The 27523-nt window shown below is 40.1% G+C and overlaps 2 protein-coding genes across 2 annotated transcripts in view; both read left to right on the top strand.

The window, feature by feature from the left end:
* Nucleotides 1-27523, top strand: part of RAD54B (RAD54 homolog B) — a 224973-nt gene that overhangs the window by 125740 nt on the left and 71710 nt on the right. The gene's annotated exons all lie outside the window — the stretch shown is intronic.
* VIRMA (vir like m6A methyltransferase associated) lies at nt 751-27392 on the top strand. The gene is made up of 24 exons (XM_084510284.1): nt 751-1228; nt 3711-3826; nt 4067-4153; nt 4556-4604; nt 5254-5422; nt 6349-6471; nt 7030-7314; nt 8012-9164; nt 10145-10636; nt 11408-11562; nt 12977-13059; nt 14143-14236; nt 14375-14919; nt 15479-15714; nt 16460-16712; nt 17935-18152; nt 19671-19803; nt 20598-20750; nt 21137-21297; nt 21553-21649; nt 22604-22770; nt 22936-23267; nt 24162-24305; nt 24759-27392. Exons 1-24 carry the CDS (start codon nt 1166-1168, stop codon nt 24914-24916), a joined length of 5466 nt encoding a protein of 1821 aa, XP_084366410.1. The 5' UTR covers nt 751-1165; the 3' UTR covers nt 24917-27392.

Below are 27523 nucleotides of genomic sequence, written 5' to 3'. Positions count from 1 at the left end.
ACTCACTGCAACTACTGGCTCTAGCTCTTCCAGTTGTGCTACTGTCCCAGAGAAGCCACCTGACTGTGGTATGGACCATAGTGCCACGCTTGGAGTACACCTACAAAACACGTTCATGTCTAAAAGTCTAAACAGGGCCTATGAACATAACCGAAATAAGCCATGGCAAGTGCCATGAGCATCTGTGAGGCATTGAGTTACTTCAGCAAACTATATATAAATTCAGGTTTTTGGTTTTTTATACGTATATAAAAATGTTGTATTTCACTTTAGGGGTTTATATCTGTTTGTCCATCAGGGCAAAGGAGGGTCCCAGGCTCAGGGCAAGATTGAAACCTTCTGCCAGTATTGTGTATGAGAGCCCTTGATACTCAAACTCTCTGATGTTTCTGCAGAAGGATTTGCAGTATTTCAAGCACATCCGTTGAAGTAGCATGGGGAGGCAGCAGGATGATTTCAATGGCTTCAGCAGCGCCCCAAACCCTGTCTTCAGCGGTACCAAGAGAACTGGTTGCGGAGCTGCGTGTCGTGACCCAGCTCCCAGCACGTGGCGTGGGGACCAACCTTCCCCAGCGAGTTTCAGCATGGAAAACGGAGGCACGGAACCACACCCTGGCTTGAACTGATGCAATGTTTTCGTACCAGGTCCGACCTGGAGGCCTGCAACCTCCGGTGCCAAGCGAAACTGTGGGGTGCCGAGAGAGCAGCAAGCTCTGAAGTGAGGAGCCCCGCCAGTTCCTGGTGCGCACACAAGAAGGCGTAATGCCATGAAGCTGTTCCACACACAAGGCAGGGCTCATGAGGCTTTATTAGCACCACTGAGGGAAGCGTGGTGGCAGTTTAGTGATGCTGCGTTTCTTAGGCTCTGTCTAAAGGACCACGGGGCTTTGCTGTTATGGGGACAAACCCCAAACTCACGCAGCCCCACACAGCCCGCTCCGGCGAACGGGGTGGGGTTGGGACTTGTGAGGTGACTCGTGAAGGGACTCGTGAGGGGACACACTGAAGATTTCAGCTGCTGAGAAACAGGGGACAAACTTCATCCACCCGTCCCCTTCCCCACAGCCCCGAGTGGCCGCGGCCGCCCCGTCATGGCCCCGGCGGCCCCTGCCCGGGGAAGCGCTCGGCCGGCCTCCGGAAGCGCTTCCCGCCCGCCGCCGCTAAGATGGCGGTGGACACCGCCACAGAGCTCCTCTTCCTCGACACCTTCAAGCACCAGAGCGCCGAGGTGAGGCGGCGGGGCACGACAGAGGGGGAAAAAAGGGAAAAAACAGCCCCGGGGAAGGGGCCCGCCGAGCAGGGGGGGTTCTTCAGCCTCCTCCCGGCCGGCAGCTCGGGGCTGGGGGACGGGGAGGAGAGGGGAAGGGGTCGGGGATGGGGTTGGGGTGCGGGGGCTCCGTCTGGTGGGGCTGTGGGGGGAGAAGGAGCCGGGAGGAGCTGCTGCTGCTGCTTCCCCGGGGTTTTAGGGAGCGTTTGAGGGACCCCTGGGCTTTGTGCATCGGGAGCAAAACGAGCGTTTCGAGCCGGCTTCAGCAGGGGGAGGTTTTATAAATAAATGCTTCATTTCGAGTGAGGCTCGATAACTGATAATCAAAGTGAGTAAATAGCTTGCTGCAGGGAGCCTGAGCATCCACGAAGATGCTGTGTTAACAGGGTTTGTCTAAGGCCTGGTCCTCCTTCCCCTTCAGAAGAGAGGATGGGGGCTGTGAAGGTGGGGAATAAATCCTAGGGTAACCTGAAGGCAGATCCATGCATGGACAGGTACAAGGACGAAAACAAAGCGTTTAGAGCTAATGCTATGATTAAAAACAAACCAGAAGTTATTCTGGAATCCTGTGTAGTGCCACATTTACGGATCCCCAAATATATTTTTACTTTTGCAATTTAAGACAGCAGTGGGTAGGACACACTAGCTGTTCCCCATCTTCTCCAGCACAGAGCATGCTCTTATTGAACATTTTTTAATTCTCTAGACTCTTTTCTGGCACTTTCAGTCTCACCAATGACTTTTTCATAACCAGAACCACACTGAGATTTTATTAAAAACAAAGCAGTTTACATATTGCAGAAAAGCCACCTTCCTGTTATGAAAATTCTCCAGCTAAATGGATCGTCAGTCTTGCTTTGGAACTTGCACTTCATGAGATGTAACCTTTAGTTTTCTAATAAAATTATTTATTTGGCTTAGCTGTGTAGTTTAACATCTGCAGTTCCACCACATATATATATATATATATATATATTTTTTTTAATATATGATCTGGAGAAAGAGAAAATTGGGTTCAGTTGTGTTGTGATGAAGTTGCTGCATGGGGGTTAAGAGACACTCCAGTATAATTTCACCAGTTTGTCCCAGGGCTGTGCTGCCGGGGGCACAGCCTCCTTAGCAGCAGCCTTTCTCCAAAGTTTGAGTCCTGCAGGTGGTGTATCTTTCTGAGAGGCACAGCAGAGAGCTCCCACAGCCATCACCCTGCAGGGGTTACAGCCACCTTTTATGAAGTTGTGCCTCCTGTCACAGGCTCCTTTTCTTCTGCCTTCCTGACCAGACGCCTCAGCCCCTGGGACAAGATACTGTATTTATGCACTAAAAGATGCAGGCGTAGATATTTTTTCTTAAATTATAGCAATATGTGTCATAAAGCACACGCTGAAGTGTTCCTCATAGAACTTTGCTTGTGACTATTTCTTCAGTTAATAGCTTTCTAAAAATCTTAGTACCTTCTTGTTTTGTGCTGATAATTTTGGGGCTTCTTTTGCTTCGTAATCACGAAGAAGGTTCTGTAACTTTTTACTGACGATAACTTTTCTAATTTTCATTTTTTACTGATGTTGGTAGACAGATTTTTTTTTTGTTTTTATTTTGCTAGTGCAGTCTTTGCTAATCCAGTTTGCTGGCTGGAAGCTGAGAAGCATGATTCTGAGCTTCTGTTTGAGAAAGTCTTTATATTTGAGGTTGGGCATACACTTTATATACCTAATAAAACGAATTTAGTTGGAGGAGACTTTCAGCATTAATTGTTTGGTGGTTACTACACAGGAAGTCACAGTGACCTTACGATTACTTCCGAGTTTGCTCAGGCTTTTAGGAGTGCTGCTGTCTTTACATTTGCTGTTTCTGTGTTGTAAACGGAAATCTCAGTTTCAAAAGGTTTTCAGATGTTGCAGAATTAGTAAACAAATGTCACGTGGTGTGTTTTTTTTTGTACAGGTCTAGCAGAACAGACTTATAGTATCACAATTATTACTGATATTAGGTGTGAAATTTAACATTTACATATCTTTAAAATTAGAATACACAGATTATTTTTTTCATATTTTTTTCATAATATTTTTCATAATAAACCTGATACGGTTTATTTAAAAGGGAACTGTATACTTAGTCCTCCTTTCAATAATTTAAGTTCCAGTTTTTCTCTTTACCAGCATACCTTCTGTTGAAGAAAAACTGCTCCTGTTTAAAAGATTTGCATAAATCACTGATTATGTAAACGAACCCGTAATGTTGTCTATAAGAAAGTGTCAAATATTTAAATAAGTGCTAGAAGATCGTTTAAAAATCTTTTCTGTTTACCGGTGTTTAACATTTTACAGAACTGAATTCTATAATTTATTATGATTGCAACCTTAGTTTGGTTAATAAAGAATAGGTAAATATGTTACGTTGCTTCCATTTTACATTTCATCAGTTTTCTTTCTTCTTTGTTTTGTAGCAAAGTACCAATATAGATGTAGTTCGTTTCCCGTGTGTGGTTTACATAAATGAAGTACGTGTCATTCCTCCCGGAGTGAGAGCTCACACAAGCTTGCCTGACAGTAGGGCTTACGGGTAAGTGAAAGCTACAGGGTGTCTGGTTCAGGAAAACCATCCTATTACTTTTCCCTCACCTTGTGTATTTCCATAGAACTTCCTGTCTAAAAAGGTAAAATGCATTTGTGTGTCTGCTGCTCTCGTAATTACTTTAGGGAACCATTTAAACAGTAAAATTTGAAGCTTTTTCCTTGTTAGGCCTACTTACTCTGATAAGGAGCTTGATGGGTTTAATTTTTGCCTTTGTTCTGTTTCCAGAGAGACATCCCCACATACATTTCAACTGGACTTGTTTTTCAACAATGTCAGCAAGCCAAGTGCCCCTGTTTTTGATAGGCTGGGGAGGTAAGTACATTCACAATTACTTCTTGACTTGGTTAGCTACCTTTCTTTTTGTCTTGTTGAAGTTTTGAGTGCAGAACGTGCACAATAGAAAATCTGTATCTCTTGTACTTCTCTCGTTTGGTCTGCCTTTTGCTAGTTTGTATTCTCCTTGCCCTTTTGCTCCAGTTTGTTTGGGAGGATAGAGATTTGTGCTTCAAAGATGAGACAATTCTGTTATTTTTAGGCTTACAGAGCCCAAATGTATTGAGGAAACGTGAAAATAAGTGGTTCTGCACTCTTGTTTTTAGGAGCGTGTATTTGTTCAGTATTTTATTATTGGCAATTTCTGTAAACATGCTTTATATTAATGGAAAATAACTTTGTTTTACTTTTTTTTTTTTTTTTTTTTTTTACTTTTAACAGCCTTGAATATGATGAAAATACTTCAATTATTTTCAGACCCAATGCAAAGGTAATGCAAGGCCGTTTAAACCTCCTTTTTACATGCCTGTCATTTGCGTATAAGCATGGTGATATGTGGTGTGTTGGAACTGAGTAAAACATTTACTGTTGAAGTTCTTGTTATAAAATCTGCCTGTAGTTCAGATACATACGACTTCAGTCTCCATTATGGATGCTATATAAATTACATGAGTTGTAGAAGACTTGATTGCTTTACAATTCTAATTGAGATTGCCAGCAGAGGTATCCATTACTTATGAACAAAGATGAATCCGAATGTTATGGCTGCAGGCCACAATGAAGCACATCCTCCTCAGTTCTGTTTAGGTTTATTTCATTCTGATCAGTATGTTTGTGACCCATGGTAATGTTTTTTTTCCACTAACTGGGTGTATAATACAAGCACGTAGGCTGTATTAGTTAGCAAACATATTGCAAGTAATTGAATGCTTTTGGAGAAAGATTACTTATTGGTTGTAATGATTGGTATGTTTAAAGTTTCCTTAGTTTTCAAAATGCGGGTTAGAAAGATCCTTCAATGTTCACTTCTCCGTTCTTGCCTTTATGCAGATACTGATACAGTGATATAAAATAACTATTTTGAAGTTTTCTTGTGTTGTTTTTAAGTGCTTTTTCTTTCCTTTAAAAAAACAAAACAGGTCAACACAGATGGATTGGTTCTAAGAGGATGGTACAACTGTCTGACTTTGGCAATATATGGCTCAGTTGACAGAGTAATCAGTCATGACAGAGAATCACCTCCTCCGCCTCCACCTCCGCCGCCTCCTCCCCAGCAACAGCCTGGTTTGAAGAGAAACCCAAAACATGGTAAGCCTTGTGAGAGGATGTAGGGTTTTTTTTTCTTTTTTTAAAAAAAAGATACCAAATTACATTATGGCATTTGAAAACACAGCTCTTTAACATCTGAGATTTCACTGGCCTTATTTTTCTAGCTTTTTGTCCATATTTTTGCATTTTCTTTTAGATTTATGCTGAATGATTTTGAGTAGATCTTTTTCTAGTCCTTTATTGGGAGTGGATTAATTGTTCTATTGCAAATTACTGAGGATCGTCAAAATTCAGTAACCTGTGTGTACTCATTAATTTTATATGATTGTAATACAAAAAATAAGATTAGAAAAGCATTAAAGTCATAGAAAGAGAAACTTGCAGCCATAATTTGCTTTCCTTTTGTGGCTTGTATGTAACAGCATATTACAGAAAAGTCTTTGCTTTACAAACACAAAATTTTGGCATTAGAATAGCCATGAATGGAGTTCGTGAGCAGATTTCTACCAGACTTTTGGGTTTAGATTTAAAATTTTTCAGGGTACAGGTATTGTGCTGCAAAATTTGAATCCCTCTTATTTTACAACAGAGAAGTAGATTAAAATATAATTCCCCCCCCCCCTTTTTTTTTTTTTAAGTAACTTCTGTTGTTATTGGTAGTGGAATAGTCTTGCTAGATAGTGCTAAAGCCAAAAAATGGCAATTAACCATGTTAATTTTAATCGTTATGTTAAAAACATCTGTGGCGTTAATAACCTTGCTAATTGATGTATTGATGTAGTTCTTGTTTACATCAAAAGTGATTTTAGAAAACAGCCTCACGTACTGCAGAGGTAAAATACAGATGAAATAACAGCTGGGAAAACGTATTCCTTTATCCAAAGTAGAACTAAAACCCTAAAACGTACCGTTTTTGTTCCTGCAATTCTATTGAATGCAAATTTTTATTCTCATAATAAACGTAGCTGATGGAGAGAAAGAAGACCAGTTCAATGGCAGTCCTCCAAGACCACAACCTAGGGGACCAAGGACACCTCCAGGCCCTCCTCCTCCTGACGACGATGAAGATGAACCTATGCCAGTGTCAGGTAGAACCAGGCTGTGTTTTATCTGCTGCACCAATGCTTATCGGAGTCAGAATTGTGTTTTGATGCCTATTGTGAGGTTTCCTGTCTTCTGTTATCCTGCTGGACAGATTCCTATTTTAGGGAAGGAATTTGAAAGAAGATCTGTTGGATATCTTAAATTATATCAATTAATTACTGATATTCTTAAACCTACCAACTCTTAAATTGATACATTCAATTAACATACTGATCATTATGCTGCTTGATCATACTGCTCATTCTATGAGTTTTTTGTTGCCTCTGTTATTTGTGGTCCTTCCCTTCCATCACTGTTTGCAGCTTCTGCCGAGTCCTCTGGAATCTCTAAAGCACTGAGAACTCCTTACATAATTCTTTACAGTCTTGCTGAACTGTGTGATTGTTGCTTGAGTTCTGCCAAAACATTTGGAGATTTTCTTCAAGATGTTCTTTTGCACCTCCACAACGTGTAATGCAAAATTCTAAAATGTTACTGAGCGTTCAATTTCACAGAAGTACTCTTGATTTCTTAAACTCTGTATATATTTTTTTTTTTTTTAGTGGTTGGGGAAAAAGAAGATGATGTGGACCACAGGGAGGATTACTTCGAGCCCATTTCTCCTGACAGAACATCCATTCATCAAGAAAGCCAGTATTCTGATGAGGGAGAAGTGGAAGAAGATCAACCAGAAGAGGGAGATGATGAAGAAGATGTGGATGTTGAGGAGGAGGAGGAGGAGGAAGATGATGATGGACATACAGTAGAGAGCATTCCTGATGAGGAAGAGGAGGAAGAAGATGAAGACGAAGATGAAGAAGATGGCGAAGAGGAGGAGGAAGGTGAAGGTAAGTAAAGTTACTAGAAGCTGAGTAAAAAATCATTTACTTCTTTAAATTTTGAAGGCAGTACCATTACAATGACTAGGAGTGTAAAGAACTGGGTCTCATTCTGCAATGGTCAGTGCACTGTTGTGTCCCTTACGTATACTTCTGACATCTCGCAAGGAGAACAGTAGGAATATTTATTCCCTTACAGTAAATCTTCCTGTCACTTTCTATAAAGAAACAGGAAAACACAGATTTTATGCATAAGAAAGAACACTGGATCTTCTTATCTGATCTGTTTAAAGAAATAGGAAAGTTGAGAAGCAAATTATTTCTCAGTTAACAAATAAAATTGTTTATGTAATAATGTTAGTAGTTGTCATCTTGAATTATTCAAAATTCCTGCTGATGCCTGTGCAAAATCTCAAGCTAGATCTTTAATGATAGATAGAATCACAAGAAAATTGGACAATATTTTTGTAGTAATGTTTTTGTTTTTCTAAATGTCTCTTCTGTCACAAAAAATATTCTGTTGGCTGGAGCTTTCACTTAGAGCTGGGGAAAGAAAAGTTTTTGTATGGTAGCACATGATTGTTTTCTAACCAGTAATATTTGTATTAAATAGATTTTCTTATTTAGTTTGAGCATCCTCTCAGCATTTATGAATTGGATTATCCGTAATTAATTTTATTTCACAACTGAATCCTTTCCTTTTTAGGAGATGATGGATACGAGCAGATTTCAAGTGATGAAGATGGAATTGCTGATCTGGAACGTGAAACATTCAAGTATCCGAGCTTTGATATTGAGTACACTCCTGAGGATCTGGCATCTGTGCCTCCTGTGACATATGAACCTTTTGAAAGGGAGCTCGGACCTCTTTTGTACTTCAGCTGCCCTTACAAGACTGTATTTGAGAACGAAGTTGCTAAAATAAAGGACCAAGACCCGGAAAAAGAAAACTCAGGGGCAGTGGAAGCCTCCGTTAAATTAACTGAACTGCTGGAGTTGTATCAAGAGGAAAGGGGTGCAAAGTGGGTGACTGCATTAGAAGAAATTCCGAGTTTAATAGTAAAAGGATTGAGCTATCTGCAGGTTAAAGACACAAAGCAGGACTACATAACCCAGCTGGTAGACTGGACCCTGCAGGCTTTAAACCTTCAGGTAGCTCTCAAGCAGCCCATCGCTTTGAATGTCCGGCAACTCAAAGCTGGGACAAAACTGGTGTCATCATTAGGGGAATGTGGGACGCAAGGAATAACGGCACTCTTGCAGGCGGGAGTTATTAATGTGTTGTTTGAGCTGTTGTTTGCAGACCATGTATCGTCCTCCCTGAAGCTTAATGCTTTTAAAGCTCTGGATAGCGTTATCAGTACGACCGAGGGAATGGAAATGTTTCTGAGAGGTGGTGTAGACGTGCATGAAAAAAGTGGTTATCAGAAACTCCTTGAACTCATTTTGTTAGATCAGACTGTGAGGGTAGTCACTGCTGGCTCTGCAATTCTCCAGAAGTGTCACTTCTATGAGATCCTGTCGGATATTAAAAAGGTGGTCGATCAGTTAGCCGAGAGCACGCCTCCTCTGCCTAACCACACGGAGACAGAACAGGACCAGGACTTGGCAGGGCTTGACAGAACCAACCAAGAGTATGAGAACGATGTGGAGGCTCCTATGGATATGGATCACCTTTTGGAATCTTCCAACATAAGCGAAGGAGAGGTGGAGAAACTCGTGAGTCTTCTGGAAGAAATCTTCCATTTGATGGAAACGGCTCCTCATACAATGATTCAGCCACCTGTCAAATCTTTCCCAACCATGGCACGCATTACAGGCCCTCCAGAAAGGGATGATCCTTACCCTGTCCTGTTCAGGTATGGTTTTTGCAAGGTCACTTCTCAGAATGTATTTCCATCAACTTGGTGTAGGTATTTCTAGGGATTTCTTGTTTCTAGGTGTCTTACCTTGTATTTATTGGAAGTTTCTGGATTGTTTTGAGAGAGTTTGGTACTTAATATACTTGCTGTGTTGTTAGCTTTCGGTCAAGCCTACCGTGTGCATAGCAAAAAGTCCACCTCTTGCTGCTGCTGGTAGTGTGCTAGCTCCTCAGTTGCATTCGTAGACCTGGGTGGCTGTGCTGGGTGCTGCACGAGTGCCTATTTGAAAATTGTTATGGATGGAAAGCGTTTTTCACTTATCTTCTAAGAACGTGTCTGTGCATAAGGATAAAAGGAGCCTGGAATTACCTCTGTGTGCTGAGCTGGCAAACCAGAAGCCGGCGTGCTGTTCTGTCAGCGAGCTCAGCGTGCCAGAGCGTGGGCAGACGAGTTGAGGCCTGTCTGCATGCAGCCATTTAAAGGATTCCCTGGGTTATTTCTCTGTTAGCAAGTTTCAGGCTAGAAAGTGTTTTCTCTAAATGCTAACTAGCAGTTTTCTTTGATAGCAGCAGTGTAGGGTCACAGCTAAATGGAAGCATCTATAAGCAGTCTTCAAATCCCCTCCTACGTGCATGGTAATGATTGGTTTCTTACTGCATTAAACGTTTTAAATGCTCTATTAATGACGGTTCAAATGCAGCAAATTTAATAAAAGATAGGGTGTGGTTTTTGTGGGGTAGACGCTTGGTTTTGGTAATCAGTACTTTATGTTTGGGGATTTGCTTCCTGTAAATATTCCAGCAACTGTTTTGTGTGCTTAGAATTTTGTACTACTTCCTAATTAGTCTTTTCGCTTAGTCCACAGAGCAGTAAGCACTGAATTAATTTTTGTATTTTATTATTGTACTGTGCTGGCAGATGATTGCAATATTACTGATTATTTCCTTGTCCTTTTTTTTTTTTTTTTTTTTTTTCAGGTATCTTCACAGTCACCATTTCCTGGAGTGCATCACTTTGCTGCTGTCTATCCCAGTGACAGGTGTGCACCCGGGTGTGCTCCAAGCTATACGCGACCTCCTGCGCTTCCTGGCGCAGTCCCAGAAGGGTCTCCTCTTCTTCATTTCCGAGTACGAGGCGACGAACCTGCTGATCAGAGCTCTCTGTCAGTTTTCCGATCCGGATCAAGAGGAAGGCCTCCAGTCCGATGGTGCAAACGAGGACACCTTTGCCCTGTGGCTCCTGCACTCGACGCAGACGTTACAGTGCATTTCAGAATTGTTTTGCCACTTCCAGCGGTGCACAGCCAGCGAGGAAACCGACCATTCGGATCTCTTGGGAACGCTTCACAACCTTTACTTGATCACCTTTAACCCTGTGGGAAGATCTGCTGTGGCTCACGTCTTCAGCCTGGAGAAAAACCTCCAAAGTCTTATCACTTTAATGGAGTACTATTCCAAAGAAGCTTTAGGGTAACTTATATTTGCATCCTTAAGGTTTTTACATTTAAAAGTACCTACCTTTTAAAAATACATTCCAAAATAGTATATCTAAAAATTTATGTTCTTTTAGACTGTGATCTTTTTAAAAAATATCTTCTTTAAAAAAAAAATCTTAAGTAGGACAGTATTATTGGAAATCAAGCCTCTCAGTTGTGATCAACTAACTATTTAATGCCCAGAATTTGTGGGGGTCATCCACAAAGGTGTTGTGATACAGGTCACACATTCATTTGTATGAAAAAATTCAGTTAGTAGGCATTTTTCATTAAAGTATAAGACTTCATCTTGAAACGAGCAGAAGATTTGGCTGGGAAAACCAGATGCTGCACGCTATTCAGGGCTGGGAATCTCTCAGTTTATGAAGTTCTTGTATGTGTTAAAAGCAGTTTTTTTCTGGACAGGCAGTCTTACTACGTCAGGTAGCAGGGCTTTTAAAGCAAGATTGTAAAAAAAAAAAAAAAAAAAAAAAAAAGGAAAGAAACTTAGGGGAAGAAGATTTGTTGGCTAGCTGACTCTAGTCAGTACTCTCAGGTCTCTTTTGTGGATGATAAATAAAGTAAATGCAAATGAAAGCTTTCACTTCTCAAAAAGCACGGGAGATTTTTTTAATAACCATATGGGGAAAGCCTTGCTGAAGGTGTAAGTTCTGTAGGTAGATTTCTAGGTGTCAGAGAATGAAAATGTAAGAAATACCCAGTTGCATTAGCTGAGATCTAAAGGAAATTCTTATCATTGTTCCAGAGACTCGAAGTCTAAGAAGTCAGTTGCTTACAACTACGCCTGCATCCTGGTTCTGCTGGTGGTTCAGTCTTCCAGTGATGTCCAAATGCTGGAGCAGCACTCGGCGCCTTTGCTGAAGCTTTGTAAGGCAGACGAAAATAACACCAAATTGCAAGGTAGGGCGTGTGTCATTATCAGCTGAATTGTTGGAATGTATGGGAGAAACCTTTTATATGTGGGTAATTGGCACTTCACAATCATCTGGTTTGGCTAATGTATATAATGAAATTCCTTTTCCAGCTGCATCTGATTAGTTGAGTCACAGAGATGATGTACAGTTTTTTTCCCCCTGTTAATGAGAGTTAAATAGGAAATTCTGTATAGTTAAATTATTTTTCAAGCAATAATAACTACCATGAATTTTGGATAATTACAGGAAGTTTGAAATGGTTTCTGTGTTGAAAATAACTTAGGAGAGCAAATTTCAGTAAAAATGGGCTAACTAGTTAGCAAGCAGACTCTTGCTTTTGTTTTCCTTGGTGATGTAGGCCTATGTATATACTAATAAATATTCCTGGGACTGTTTCCTGGCAGCTGGGCCAACTGGCATGGAATGATCGGGTCTCTGTTACTAAATCTTTTGACTTCCAAATTGTGATTGGGGTTATTTCTTCCTTTGTGTCGACTCGCATGTCAGACCCAGATCATTTGGAATGGAGCAGATCAGAGAGAGCCCGCTGGCGACCATTCTGGCACCCAGGCCTGAAGCTGCAGGGCTGTGCTCTGCGCTGCTTCACTGATGTGTGTACGTGTGCCAGCAGTTTCTCCCAAAACTTAAATGCTCCAACAGAATTCATAATTCGTCAAAAATTTAGTTTAATTTCCCCTTCTGCCATTCTTTTATTTCTTTTCACCTCATCTGATCAGACTATTTCATGAGATGTGAGAACTGGTTTATTAAATCATGAAATCAAGCTGAGAATAGTAGTTGATTCATAGCCATTCAACCTCTGAACCTTCCCGTTATTCTGACTATTTTCAGAAATAACAGGTTTTGAAACTTGAAATCTCTTCTCCCAAAGCTTGGGACGTTCAGGTTATTCTGGACTGAGAGAGAAAATGTTAATGTGTAAAGACTTCCAGAGAGGATAGGTCTTACTGGTGCAGGTACTGGATACATTTGGGCATTTAATAGGATGTTCATTTTCAGTTTGTAGTAACCTATTACAGATAACCTAAGGAGAATGTGTCCGTGTTCTTAATGACTTTTTATTTATTGGACAGTGGGACCCTTAGTGCCTTTTAGAAAATGTTTAATTATAGATATATAATTTTCAGCTTGTTATTTTTGTTGTGTTCAGGTTGACTTGAGAAAAACTTTGTCCATGTATGTGAAGTGTACCTGCTGTTCTGAAGTCTTGCTTTTGTTGATGCTTTTCAGCTACAATGTATGCCTCATGGATTTCATACCTGGACTTAGTACCCTTTGTGTAAATTAAGTGCATTTTTTCACTGCATAAGGTTTTACGTTCATAGATGTACTGACAAGTTATTTGATTAATTATGGGTAATCTTTTTTTCTCCCTGCAGAGCTCAGCAAGTGGCTTGAACCTTTGAAAAATCTTAGATTTGAAATAAACTGTATTCCAAATCTCATTGAGTATATCAAACAGGTTAGTAAAATACAGATAGATGCTATCTTTTGGTTGGGCTCCGTAGGCTTATGCCTTTTTGTAGCTTTGATATTTTATATTACTCATATAGTAACATTTAAAAATATTATTTAAAATAGTTATGTTTATTAAAGCTTATAATCTAAACCAGTTCTTGCTCTCAATTATACATATTGAAACAAAACTGCAGGTAACTGAGTACAAAACCTAGGGGAACCCCCTGGGATCCTAGGGCCAAGAGATTACTAGCCCGAAGAGAGATCAGCATAGGAGCTTGAGTTCTCAGCTGCCAGATCTTGGGCAGTAATTCTGCAGGCAGAGACAAGTTGCTCTTCCAGCTATGTTGAGCAGGCAGCAGATCTTCATCTTGCAGCTTTAGTTAGCAAGGCTGAATACAGGATACTTCAACAGAAAATCTGAAAGGGGCTTCCAACTGCTTTCTCCTGAAGTTAGCTCCCAGAGGATGCTTCTTTGCTTCAATAGATACCACTGAAATGCTTCCACTCCCTTCAACAGAGGCTGATATTAGTCAGTGAATGATAAAGGCATAAATGTATGTGTATTTATGTATGTAGCTATATAATACATTGATATATTTTAAACACTAATTGCATTTTGTCCATAACTCACTTTCCAAGGCTTGTTCTGGTGGACTTGTTGATATGTAGGTCCTGTAGTCTCTTTAGAGCTCTTTGGATAGCTGCAGATTATCAGAATTAGTGTGTAGTGGACCTTTTTTCCCAAAAAAAAAAAAAAAAAAAGAAAAAAAGTAGAGAATGGGTGGCAGTAAAATGAGTCTTCTGTAAGTTATGTTAAATGTGCACTTAGTCACATGGTCTGAACATTTGGGTAGACCTGTGCGGTGTCAAGAGTTGGACTTGATGATCCTTAAGGGTCCCTTCCAACTCAGGATATTCTATGATTCTATTCTATGATTTGCTTGTCTGTGTAATTAAGCATCTTGGTTTGATTAACAATCTGATAGCCCGACTGGAATGAAAGAATAGCCATGAAGCTAGTGATATATTTGTCATAAAGTCCTTCCTTGTAATACACTTTGGTTATTTGAATTTTGTTTTTAAGAATATTGACAGTTTGATGACCCCGGATGGAGTTGGCCTTCCTACGGCCCTTCGTGTCCTGTGTCACGTAGCGTGTCCGCCACCTATGGTAGAAGGTATGGTAAATGTCCTTGTACTGTTCAGCATAGAAATCTCAATTTTCTGAGTTTCTTACTTAAAAATGTCCCAAGCGTAACTGTGATTCCCCAGAAGGAATTAGACATACAGAGATGTTTGTTTCTTTTTCTGTACAGGTCAACAGAAAGACCTGAAATGGAACCTTGCAGTTATTCAACTCTTCTCTTCCGAGGGAATGGACACCTTCATCCGGGTGCTGCAGAAGCTGAACAGCATCCTCATTCAGCCTTGGCGGCTCCACGTCAACATGGGCACCACCCTTCACAGAGTCACGACGATTTCCATGGCCCGCTGTACGCTGACGCTCCTGAAAACCATGCTGACAGAACTCCTGCGGGGCGGATCCTTTGAGTTCAAGGACATGCGCGTCCCGTCGGCGCTCGTCTCTTTACACATGCTCCTGTGTTCTATCCCGCTCTCGGGCCGCTTAGATAGCGATGAGCAGAAAATTCAGAATGACATCGTTGACATCCTGCTGACTTTTACGCAGGGCGTCAATGAAAAACTTACCATTTCAGAAGAAACTCTGGCAAACAATACTTGGTCTTTAATGCTGAAGGAAGTTCTCTCCTCGATTTTGAGAATTCCAGAGGGTTTTTTCTCTGGACTCATACTGCTTTCAGAACTCTTGCCTCTTCCACTGCCCATGCAGACAACTCAGGTATAATTTAGATTTATTTACTCTTTAAAGAATTTTTATATACCATTAGACCTCTTTCGACCATTTTCTTAGTTGTAGAAAGAACAAATACATGAAAGGGTGGATTAAAGTTTTTGTAAACCATTTATATTCACATAGATTCTTTGGAAATATGTTTATGATGGGAAAAAGTTCTTATTTGGAGGATTTTTTATTTTTTTAACAGTCATGTGTTCTTCTGTCCCTCGTCAGATTATCTAGACTTACGTTGTACTACTTAAATGGTTGGCTAGGAAACCTCTGAATTTAGCCCTGAATGCCAAACTCTCAGTTTATTAAGGCATGGATCTTGAATTTGTGATCTTTAAGCATAAAAGATGTGACAACCCATGCTCCCGAAGGAGTTACGAATACCTGATTTTTGGACCTGTGCTCTGTCATTTAGTGATACTAATGAAAATGGCATTGCGTGTTTCTGATGAGGGCAGTATTAGTGCTTAGTAATTGTTTATACCTTGTGGAATTCAGTTTTTATGATAAAAGTCACAAGGAAAAACCTCCTGTTTTTCTGTTCCTGCAGGTAATCGAGCCACATGATATTGCAGTGGCACTTAACACCAGGAAGCTGTGGAGCATGCATCTTCATGTTCAAGCCAAGCTGATCCAAGAGATAGTTAGATCGTTCTCTGGTTCTTCTTGCCAGCCTATTCAGCACATGTTGAGACGTATTTGTGTTCAGCTGTGTGACTTGGCTTCACCCACTGCTCTTCTCATCATGAGGACTGTGTTGGACCTGATTGTAGAAGACCTGCAAAGGTATTTTGGCTTCCTATTGCAAAGATTTCTTTAATGGAATATTAAATACGCCCAGGTTCTGTGCAGGAGATTTAGCAGGAGAAAAATACATTGAGAAATTCTACTTATGTTATGAACAGAATGAATTCTCAGTCCAGTTCTCTATACCATGTCCTGATGCTGCTTGATGTTGCCAATAAACCATGTCATACAGGTATTCAGTTTCACATTATGGAAAGTATTTTAAGAAGGCTTTTTTCAGGTTGTCCCTACGAAGCCTTATCTACTCAGTGAGCTGCTACAAGACTTGTTTGAAATAAATAATAAAAGTTGACCTAGTATCAGTAGAGGTAGAGTTTATATAACTGGGATTTGCAGTGAAGTCCCAGTAAAACAGGAACAGGGAAAACAGGGAAATGTAGATATTTGTAAGCTGGAGGAAGCTGAAGACTGCCATGTCAGAGGACATTGAAGCAATGAGTATTGTTTATTTAAAATCCTGTTTATTCACATATAATTAGATAACTCTTTAAAAGCATATTTATCTACATATAATTAGATGCAGTAGTGTGTTAAATGCATAGCTAATTTATGATGCGACAGAAAGATGTTTAGTGAAAGTTAAGCAGTTTTAAAAAGTACATGAAAGTGTAAGTTTACATACATTAGGTGTTTGTTTAAAATGTTTAAAATTATTTTTATAGCTTTTTAGATAATTTTAGAGCAGCTTTTCCAGTGTATTCAACGTGCATTGATATCCTTTCAGCAACACAGAAGAAAAAGAGAAACAATACACTGGACAAACCACTCGACTGCTTGCTTTATTGGATGCCCTGGCTTCAAACAAAGCTTGTAAATTGGCTATTCTGCATCTTATCAACGGAACTACCAAAGGTGATGAGAAGTATGCAGAAGTGTTCCAGGAGCTCTTGGCTCTAATGCGGTCAGCTGGAGACAACGTCACTCATCAACAGAGTGCTGAATATGTAACCTCTCTTCTGCAGTCCCTCTGCGATCAGGTATTTTATACATCTGATGCATAATGTGTGTTGACACTTTTGGGCAAAACCTTAAATTAGGTTATTCTTAGGTGCCTGTTTTCGTTCGTTTGTTTCTTTCCCTGAAGGGGGAAAAAATCCAACATTTTTAAAATATAAGAAGAAATTGTGTATGGTTGGCTGTTCTGATGGACTTGCTGCCAGTTTCTTTGTTCTTGAACATAAATCTTTAAATTTATGAAATCTCTTTTATGCTGTGTGCGCTGTTCTGATAGCTCATTAGAGACCGTGGGCTGATTGGCATGTAGACTGTCTATCCTCTCAGCTGAGGAATGTCATTTCTCCTCCTCCCGGGGAGATTTTGTAGTGTGGGCCACTGGTAAAAACTTATGCTGTCACTATTCACCTTTTGCTCAATTGAAGAAATATCTGGGTCTCAGCTGTCTAACTGAAACCTCTTAAACATATATTGCAAATCTGAAGGTATGGATGATAGGCTGCTGCCACAGTTAAAAACAAAGACAAAAACAAACAAATCACACAGGAAAATTACAACAAAACACGGTCTACTAGAACAGAGTAGGAAATATTACCTGAAAACTGATTAATGGATGAGCCCAGGTGTTTTCTCAGTTTTCTTGAATATATTTACATCATTAATTACCTTACTACTTGCATGATTTTTTTTTTTTTGTTGTTTAATGCATTTATACAAACAGTGGTTGAGCACTGGTCGGCAGAGATCAGTCAGCCGTTTATATAAACGAGCTCTTTGCCTATGCAAATTCATTGTGAAAGTCCATCTTGTTTTATGCCACATAAAATATGAAGGGGATAGTAGATCTTCAACTTCTTAGGTATTGCTTAAAACCTCTGAATTTGGATGAATGTTTTGAGGTCAAGGGACAGTTGGACTCTGTAAGCAAGGAGCTGAATGCAGAGATAAGATACTATTCAGTTACTCTGGCATTTAGTTGTGTCTTTGCCATCACTTCTCACCCTTTGAAGCTTCTGTTTTGAAAAATCAGTAATGGTTTGTGACGCCTGACAGAACCAAATTAAAAAGGATACACTGGATTAGTGTGTTAGTGTCAGTAATAACTGTCAAATGCTTGAATAAGGTGATAAAGGGGTAGTGAAAGAACCTAGCGTTGCTGACATAATGTATGGTTTATGCTTATTGCTGGTGTGTCAGACGCAGCTATGTCTATCTTACTGTGTGTGTAATAATCACTTCTTGTAGGATATTGCCCTCATTTTGCCAAGTTCATCAGAAGGCTCTGTGTCGGAATTAGAGCAGCTCTCCAATTCCTTACCAAACAAGGATCTGCTGCCGTTGATTTGTGACAGCTTAATGGAAACATTAACCAATTCTGAGAGCAGTTACAGTTGTCTGCTGACCTGCATCCGAACAATGATGTTCCTTACAGAGCACGACTACGGCTTCTATCACTTAAAGAGGTACGGTATTGTAAGGTATCTCTGACAACTTAGAGGTATTTAAAACTTCTGCAGTGTGAAATCAGATGTCTGGAAAGACAGATGCTAGAGTGACAACATTTAGTGAGAATCCCTAAAACTTTACTGTTTAAAATGCAGAAGAATAACATTGGGAAGAACACTTATTTTTAATAACCAAGTGATCATATTTCTAGTATAAAACAGTTTCTAAACACAGAGTTCACTCTTTGGTCACTGTAAAGAAAAAGTGCTGAAGCTCTTTTCTCTTTCCTTACAAAAAGTATCAATATCTCTTAGTGGAATCTGTTGCATGCAGCACACTGAGTAGGAGATCGCTCTATCTAGCAGGAAATGCTGAAGACAAGGCATCTGAACTCTCATTTCTGTTTTGAGGCTTCAGTGTTATACTCAGGTGTTTTTTTTCCTGTGTTCTTCTTTATTTTTTTTCTCTTTCACTTGAGATTTTACCTATGAATCATTTCTGTAGTGGGCACACAGGAGCGCTTTCTTTTAAGAAGCAGATAAAGCATTGGGGGGAAAAAAAAGCTTGTCTTCCATTTCTTCCCACCCCAAGGCTGGAGAATTAAAATGAGATCGAGTGCTGGTGTCCTTTCCTTTTGAGTAAAGCAGTAGATACAGCTATCATCTGAGACATTGAAGAGCTGTACATTGTTTTCTCTGTTTTAAGGGAATTCAGTGTGGATGAAAAAACTTCCCCAGAGTGTTTTAACCATCAGACAACTAGGGCTTTTGAAACTATTTTTTTTTTTAACTATTTCTATTAAGTCCTCTTCTTTTTGAACAGAACGTGTACATATGGGGACAGTACTGCGTTGTTTTGGCACTTTTCCCTGTCCTATATTTGGACCCATTTCTGCCCACCAAAAGTGAGGTGCAGAGAGGCAAGAAGGGTGCGAGCTTCCTGAAAAGAGAGAGGTAGCATCTGGAGCCTTGCTAATAAAAGGCTGCTCAGGACACTTTCCTAGGGGATGTTACAGAGCTGTGCTGCTCAGACTTCAACAAGCCTGTAGATGAAAAATAAGTAGGTTAAAGATGCTGTGGTTTCTGGGACTCCCATGTGTCTATCTGTCAGCTTCAGTGCATGGCCTTGCCATTTTTGATTATGTTTCTAGTTTTGCTGCTGCAGTTGGGCATCGTGGGATGCAGTGAAACTGTAAGCACAGTCCTGCTTGATACACAAGGCAGTTGTGTGAGCCAAAGCTTCTGTACTCCTGCCTTTCCCCCACAAGGTGGAAGTGCAATTTCAGGCAGGTTTTTGAGATACTGTTGTAGTGTGTGTAGCTTTGTGCAGGCTGAAATATCTGCAGACAGCCCTGGTGAGAACAGTAGGATAGAGAGAAAGCAGTGAAGTTCCAGCTTTGTAATCAAACCCCAATTTCATAATTCTTAATTGTACCAAACTTGTTTTGCAATATATGTTTTCTTATAAGAAGTTACAGTAGGGTGGTCACAATGTATGCACTAAAAAAGTATTTTTCTCTTTTTATGACAAAACAGCTCCCTAAGAAAACACAGCAGTGCTCTGTACACTGTATTAAAGCGAGTAATCACCAGTTTCAGCAAAGACACGGGGGAGCTGGCCTCTTCTTTCTTGGATTTTATGCGACAGCTTCTGAACTCGGACACACTGGTGAGTGAGTATGGAATAGTTAGACAAACTCAGCTGCATTTCTCTGAAATTGCAGGGTGAGATGCGTTTGGGAACTATGATCTCAGAAAGCAGGTGACTATTTAGACTGCAGTGTCTGGCTTTTCTATGAGTAGTGGTAGTGCCATCTTCATTTCGTAATGAAATCTGTGAAAGCTGGGCAGAACATATGTTTAATAAATGAAAGCAAGCTTTCAGCAGGAGAAAATGGCATAATGATTCTTGAGGAGAAAAGTGCAGTTATTTATTTTCAAGCTACAAATGAAGTATTTCGAGAAGTCACACTGGCAATACAAAAAAAAAAAAAGACCCTAGCAAGTATTCCAAGTGGCAGCTCTGCACAGAAAATATATTTGTGTAATTGGTGAAACTATGAATTAGTTGTACTGACTTTCCTAGGCGAATAGTGTGCTGCTGCATCCAGGTTCTGGTTTGATGGGGATGTGTTAGAGTAGCTGTATTGCTATGTAGCATAGAAAGTGTGACATAAATAAAATGCAGTAGTATACAAGAACTACTAACAAGTAGTATAGAAAGACGTTTAAAATAATGTTAGTTCTCTGATACAAACCTCAGCTTATATGGGAAAGGATTAGATTCATCTTGATGCAGCATTTGAACTAGCCTATGGAAATGGACTTAATTAAAAATACTTTGCATTATATGAAGAATAAATTTGCTTCCTTTGGTTTCTCTAATTTGTTTGAGTTCTAAGGGGTTTGCCATCCAGAAGTATAATAAATATCTACTTATTTCCCACCCCTCATGTTTTCCAGGGATGCTGTGGAGATGACGGGAGCCTGATGGAAGTAGATGGATCTCACCCAGGAAGAACGCTGGGTCTGACCACCGCGGAGTTAAAACATCTACTGCAGAGCAAGGAGGAAACCCCAGAAAATCTACTGCTTGATCTGGAGAAACATGTTATGGTAAAAGTTTTTGGATAATTGGGTTCACATTGCAATCTGGTATCTGCCTCTGATTTTAGAACAATGTAGACCATTGCTTCTCGATGAGTACGTTTCTGTAGCGTACCTTGCAGAATTGGGAATAGCTGTTGCTGTTGTTTTAAGAGGCTTCAGGTAGGGTTGGGATCCCCTTGTGCTGGGAGTATTTACACACCATAAAAGCATAGACAGCTGTGTGATAAAAGGCAGCAAATGCACAAAAGAGAGAGCACTGGCTACTGCTGAGAAGACTGTTATTGTAATTAAGGACGAGGAATCCTGTTTCATGTAATATTTTCATAAATAATTATCAAAAATTTTTTTTTTGAGGAGGGGAACAAATTCTGTCTTGTAATGTGTTAACTTAGGATCGTTCTAAGGAAGACGATGGCCTTGAATCCTTGCTGGACAACATCGTTGGCGTCAGGCAAATGCTGGAATCAGCAGGTGATTCTTGTCCCCTGAGTGACCAAGATGTGGAGCCTCTTCTTTCTGCACCAGACTCTCTTCAGAATTTGTTTAACAACAGGTAAAGCAGATAAATGTGTGGGCGTACAGCCTGTGATTTATTTAATAGCATGCAATCATTTATGCATTTTATATTACAAATAGGATCTCAATAGAAGAGCTATTGCTACTCCCTACTAATCCCAGTGTATTTAATTCCATAAAACTATCAAGGATATGGGAAGCAATATTTCCCCTAGGTTTCGTGGTGCTGCTCGTGCTTGCATTTGGCCGTAGTTTATAATCCCACAGGCATCAGACATCTGTCTCATTGCAGGACTACCTACGTGTTGGCAGACGTGATGGACGACCAGCTGAAGCCCATGTGGTTCTCACCCTTCCAGGCTGAAGAAATAGAGACTGAACTGGATATGGTAAGGGGCTTCATCAGCGTTATTGAAGGGGATTTAAATATCAGGGTTAACCTGAGCTAGTAGCGTTGTTTCCTTCGCTCACCCCTGTAAATTGACCCAGATACAGGGGGGCTGGCATTTGTTAAAGGTTGTCATCAAACGCCTCCCAAGTTCACGTGGAAGTAGCCAAAGAATTGGCACCTTCTGTAGCCCTCTGATGTAGGAGGGAGTTGAAGTTGTTGTATCAGTCCTAACCTGCTTTTGTGTTGCTGCTGGGTCTTCTCAGTAATTTGTGTTAAGCTTAAACAAGGAATAGGATTTATCTTCTCTTTTTCTTGCTCATCTTCTGTCCTTGGAGCAATATTCGAACAGCCTTATAGTTATCCTCTGTTTCAAAATCTTTGCTCTGACGTGACAAAGGTGGAAAAAAAAAAAGACAGTAAAAAAAAAAAAAAAGGAACTAGATGCACAAAGTTCTCACTAATAACTTTTTTTAAAAACTAAGCTGTTAATGCCTTAGCTTGGTTACTTTCTGTTGACTTCATTGCCTTCCTTTTTTAGTTTTACTTTTTAATATTGCAAAGACACTTTTTTTTTTTTTTTTTTTTTTAAGCAAAACCCAAACTGTTCATTCCCATATAAAAGCAGCACTGATAAATTTCTGGGACTGTAGCTTAAGAGTGCTTTACCGTAAGTCATTTAGTGATGAGACAGGCATTCAAACTTGGAAGTTTAGCCCTTAACTTAGAACCTTTAAGACAATTTTGCTGCAGTTTTGCTGCTCTTTTTGTTTAATTTCTGCTGTTTTTAATTGAGCCACACTACTGCATTAAAAGGGAGAGGATCCTCTAGCAGGAGGACCTCCAGAGTAGGTTTGGGACCCTTGCTGAATCTCATCCATCCTGGTGCAGCATGTTTTCTTCTTTAGAGGTGCTAGTGATGACGGTTGTGATAAAACACCCTCTGTTACTGCAGGTGAAAGTTGACTTAATCGAGCTGTCAGAGAAGGGCTGCAGTGACTTCGATTTGCAAGCTGAGTTGGAGAGGTCGTTTTTGTCAGAACCATCATCCCCTGGCCGGACAAAAACCACAAAAGGTTTCAAACTTGGCAAGCACAAGCATGAGACCTTCATAACTTCAAGGTAAGATGAGTTTAATGAGTAAATAATTAGTCTGTTTAGCACTTTTTTGTATATTCCCAAAATGTTGAATACCTTTTAAATGGTGTCTCCAATATGAAGAATATTTGACTTTCAGAAAGAATAAGTTTTTCTGTTAATTAAATAAACTGTGGTTTGTCACGACAGTGGGAAATCTGAATACATAGAGCCTGCAAAGAGAGCTCACGTTGTGCCGCCACCGAGAGGAAGAGGCAGGGGAGGATTTGGACAAGGAATCCGACCGCATGATATCTTCCGTCAGAGGAAGCAGAACACCAGCAGGCCGCCCTCCATGCACGTGGATGATTTTGTTGCTGCGGAGAGCAAAGAAGTCGTCACTCCGGACGGGATACCACCAGCCAAAAGGCCACCGAAAGTGTCCCAGAAGATTTCTTCACGTGGTGGCTTCTCAGGGAATCGTGGAGGACGGGGAGCTTTTCACAGCCAGAACAGGTTCTTTACCCCACCTGCTTCAAAAGGTACGTTTGCTTTTTTATCAGGGCTGTAGTAACTGAATGCTTAAAATGCTTCAGTATTGCTAGCCTGATCTTCCAGTAATTAATCACCCCGGCATGTGATGTTTTGGTCCCAGTGTATCTGGGAAGGAAAGAAGTTGTTTGGCACTAAAAAGGTTCTCTCATGTGCTGTGGAATTGAACTAAACTCTTCTCTCTTACAAAGAGTTAGCTGTTTTCTTTCTGATGTCACGGTTTTGTGTATAGCAACCGTTGGAGTGTTTCACAGATGCAGTCGTACACTGACAATGCAAAGCCTTCTCTACCATTTTTGATGTGGTAGTTCCTGAAATCAACCCTCAAAATCCATCTCTGGATTTAAATGGGGCTTGAATAAAAGGATGGAAGATTCTGACAGGAGCAAGGCGCAGTTTGATTGAACCTGGAGATTCTGGTTACAGAGTGCTAAGTTTTTTCATATACGGACAAGGTTGCATTCCTTTCCTTTCCATCTGGCAGTTAAGACAACTCTGCACAGTGGAAACCAAATATTTTAATTTATAAAAGTTATACATACTAGGATTTACTTTACCACAAACGCTGCTATATATACTTTAAGGTAAGGTGTAGGATTATTTACCTTAAAGTATAGGGGTCTATCTTAGTACACTAGATAATGTGAATCTTTTTTAGACTTCGTGTCTGAAAGGTAGATATTGTACTATACACAGGATCAGGGGAAAATAACTTACACTTTGAGTTAAAATAGTGAGGGTAAGTTGATGCAGAGTAGCGTTATCTGTCTGAGTTATGTAAATGCTACGTTTACCCACCCTGAGTGTCACAAAGGATTAAAATGGAAAAAAAAAAAAAAGAAGATTTGCTCAAGAGCGTGCGTTTTTTCTCTCCCCATATCTAGGAAATTACAGTCGCCGTGAAGGCGCTCGAGGCTCAAGTTGGAGCGCCCAGAGTACGCCCAGAGGAACCTACAATGACAGTAGAGGTGGTCAAAGCAATTTTAACAGGGGTCCACTGCCACCACTGAGACCATTAAGTTCCGCAGGTACATGGTATTCATATGGGCATCGAACTATAGAAAATTCCTTGAATTTCATTTTTGCTTTACAAATGAAACCGTGCAAGGATGCTGCAGACACCTTGAAATTCAGCAAATGCTTTAAGCATATATGAACAGTTGTCACTGAGACTGTCAAACCCGTACTGTCGTAAGAACTGTCCTGTAAGCCGTAAGACTTGCTGAATTGAACGCTTGAGCGCAGAATCTTAATTTTGCAGTCGGTTTTTCGCAGTTCAGTTGTCTTCGTAGCTACGCGGTAGTTACAGAGCCAATCAAAACAAAAGCGCTTGCCTAAAAGAAAGGTGAAAATTGAAAGGAGAAAACAGACCCAGTTCGTGTCTCGTCTTGATTTCGTTTCTTATGCTTTCACAGCGCCTGCTACGCCTAGGCTTTTTTTTTTTTTTTTTTCCAACTGAGTATACTTTTCTTTGCTTTAAGGCTACCGACCGAGTCCTCGCGATCGTGCTTCCAGAGGCCGGGGAGGAATTGGACCATCTTGGACAAGTGCTAATAGTAGTAGCAGTGGTGGCTCAAGAGGGAAGTTTGTTAGTGGAGGCAGTGGAAGAGGTCGGCATGTGCGTTCCTTCACGCGATAAAATGAGACCTAACGGAACAGCCCAACCGCGTGGACTTCTGTGAGATGACAAAGAAAACGGAGGCACTAAAGGACCAATTCAGAGTTGGTGGGATCCGGAGGACACCAAGAGAATATTTTTGTCTGAAGAAGAGTTTTTGTTTGATACAAGACTTGAAATTTCAATAAAATCCAAGACTTTTTTGTGTACAATTGTATATTTTTTTTTGTTCCTTTTGAAATAATGTTTTAATTTTTTTTTTTGTGGACAGTAGACAACATTCAGTAAAGAACCTCGTTGAGTTGACTTGAAGGACTTTTAAAAAAAAAAAAAAAAATCATTGTGCCAAAAGAAAGGTACAGGTGTTTTGTGTGTGACTTATTACTGCAAGAAAATTAAAAAAAAAAATCTATGTAAGGCAATTCTAGTTTTTTTTCTCTCAGGTTTAGAGCCACTAGCCCTTGTTTTAGCCAGTCTCAGTTGTTAATGGTTGAGGTACGTCTGAGAGCAGTTGAAGTAGCAGGTGATAGAATATTGACTGAAATGAATCAATCTGTGAAAGAACGCAAACATAACTGTAATTTATATGGGTTTTGTTGTATGCTTTTGGTAACATGAGTAGATGCGTGGGTAAGATCTTGTTCCTGTTAAAAATCGTTGAAAATGCGTCGTTCTCTTCAATGAGAGTAAGGGAACGTTCTAGGATTTACAACTCCAGTTCATGCAGTAGGAGCAGGAGTCACTTTGTTGGAAAGCAGAGTATGGATGCTTTAAGGTGAAATGTTGGGAGTCTGGAGCTCATGATGGTTGCCTGCCTGTCTGCTGGCTGAAGCAGAGGAGAGGGCACAGGCATGGAAAACCGAGCAGTAAAGTTAAACTTTCCCTTTGAATAGATGGTTTGGATTTTTGTTTCTGTAATATTTAGATACATGGCAAAGAGGAAAAACTTTTGAGAAGTAGGAATTCATGAAGAGATGTTACCAGTAGATCCGCCTCTAAATTTACTTTCATGTTACACTTGTGTTCTTCTGAGCTCCGTGGGATTTCTTAGAAGTAACCAGTTCTCAATCACCCTTTACTGCATTTTTGGATGGGGTGAGGAGTAGTAGCTCTTACTGAAGGCCATGCACCATTTTTATTTTGATTTTTTTTTACAAGCTCCGCTGTCAGCTGTGCTTTGATTTTCACTTATGCTTTGGTTTCTTGCCATTGTGGAAGTGCTATAAAGGGGTCAGCTTCTGCTTAAACAAAGCCCAGTGACAGTGTCCTTGTTTTAAGTAATCTCAACTTCTGATCAGCTCGTCTGCTTGGAATCAAACTTCAACCACCTATTTGAAGTGTTTCTAAAATATGATCGTACTTCAGGTTGGATTTTTTTTTTTTTTTTTTTTTTACCTTTATGCTGGTTGGCTAAATAAGGACGTGTTCTATTTGAACCATTTTGTGCACGCTTTCTCTGAGGAGACTCGGCCGTAACGTCCCCCCGCTGGAGGGCTGTGCACAAAGCGGGCATAGCCCGTGAGAGTGGTAAATGTTTCTTCTGCTGATTGACTGGGTGCAGTGGAAGGGAATGATACCGGATCACAAAGGTTTAAACACTGTTAAATGTTTAAAGTGACATGAACAAAAACCAAATTTCTGAACGGTAAAAATAACACAAAGATGTAATCTGACCAATACTGCAATTATGACTGAAATGGGTGGAGCTCTCAGACTTTACAGCTATTAATGCTATTTTTTTTTAAGGAGCAGCATCAGTATTTTTCAAGCTGACTTGCTCCTTTAGCCCACGTGTTGAAGGTTCTTTGTTTTTTTTTTTTTTTTTTCTGGAAACTTTACTGTGTTTGAAACTAGCAGGGATATGAATCATTCGTTTTCTGTCAGGGAATTTGAAATGAAAAGTGTCAGGCATGGAATAAATATGTACATATATAATATTTGTTCTTGAAAGTTTAAAATATATGGCATGTCACACTAATCATTTTCAACCTAGGAGGAAATAAAGGGTTGCTTAAGTTGTTTAAGATGTATGCAATCTGTAAATTTAGTCAAACTGGAAAAAGAAGTATATGTCTTAATGCATTTAGTTCTGTAGCCCTTCACTGCAAAGCGGTTCCTTTCCTGGATAAATCCAACGTGAAATAATGCTGTTTAAAACTGACTTCTTTGGTTTGACTCTTGAAACTGGAATCCTTCCATGATTAAATACCATTCTAAGCATTAAATTTTGCTTTTTATACCATGCCCAAAAATGAAATGTTCAAGTTCTGTTTCCTACATCAAGTGCTAAAGCAGTGGAAACTAGTAACAATGGCAAAATGCTGTTTAGTGATCCCTACACTTACCCACTGAGCGAAACACTTGGGAAGAGCAAGTAAAGTAGAACCCATCCACAATGCACTACAGTAATACAATTCTTCCTCCTGTGGTTCTGGGGCTGAGTACACAGAGCTGGTGCTGAAGGTGGTCAATAAAGGCCGTTCTTGCTGAAATTGCCTTGGTTCAGTTAATGGCACAGTCAAGCACAGGCACATGCAGAGGTTGTGGGATAAGGGTGATGCAAGCTGTGTCTGCTTTTTGATGAATGGTGAATTGATTTTTTTTCCCCTTTGTGTCAGTTCATTTTCA

Source organism: Aythya ferina (assembly GCF_964211825.1).
Source record: "Aythya ferina genome assembly, chromosome: 2".
NCBI lineage: Eukaryota > Metazoa > Chordata > Aves > Anseriformes > Anatidae > Aythya > Aythya ferina.
The sequence above is the reverse complement of the archived record's forward strand: the minus strand, read 5'-3'. Positions and strand labels throughout refer to the sequence as shown.

Bases quoted from the DNA above. Each gene is read 5' to 3' on its own strand.
- VIRMA (XM_084510284.1), top strand. From the start codon at position 1,166: ATGGCGGTGGACACCGCCACAGAGCTCCTCTTCCTCGACACCTTCAAG. The intron at 4,154-4,555 runs GTAAGTACATTC...TACTTTTAACAG, and splicing joins GTTTTTGATAGGCTGGGGAG to CCTTGAATATGATGAAAATA. The intron at 11,563-12,976 runs GTAGGGCGTGTG...TTCTCCCTGCAG, and splicing joins AAATAACACCAAATTGCAAG to AGCTCAGCAAGTGGCTTGAA.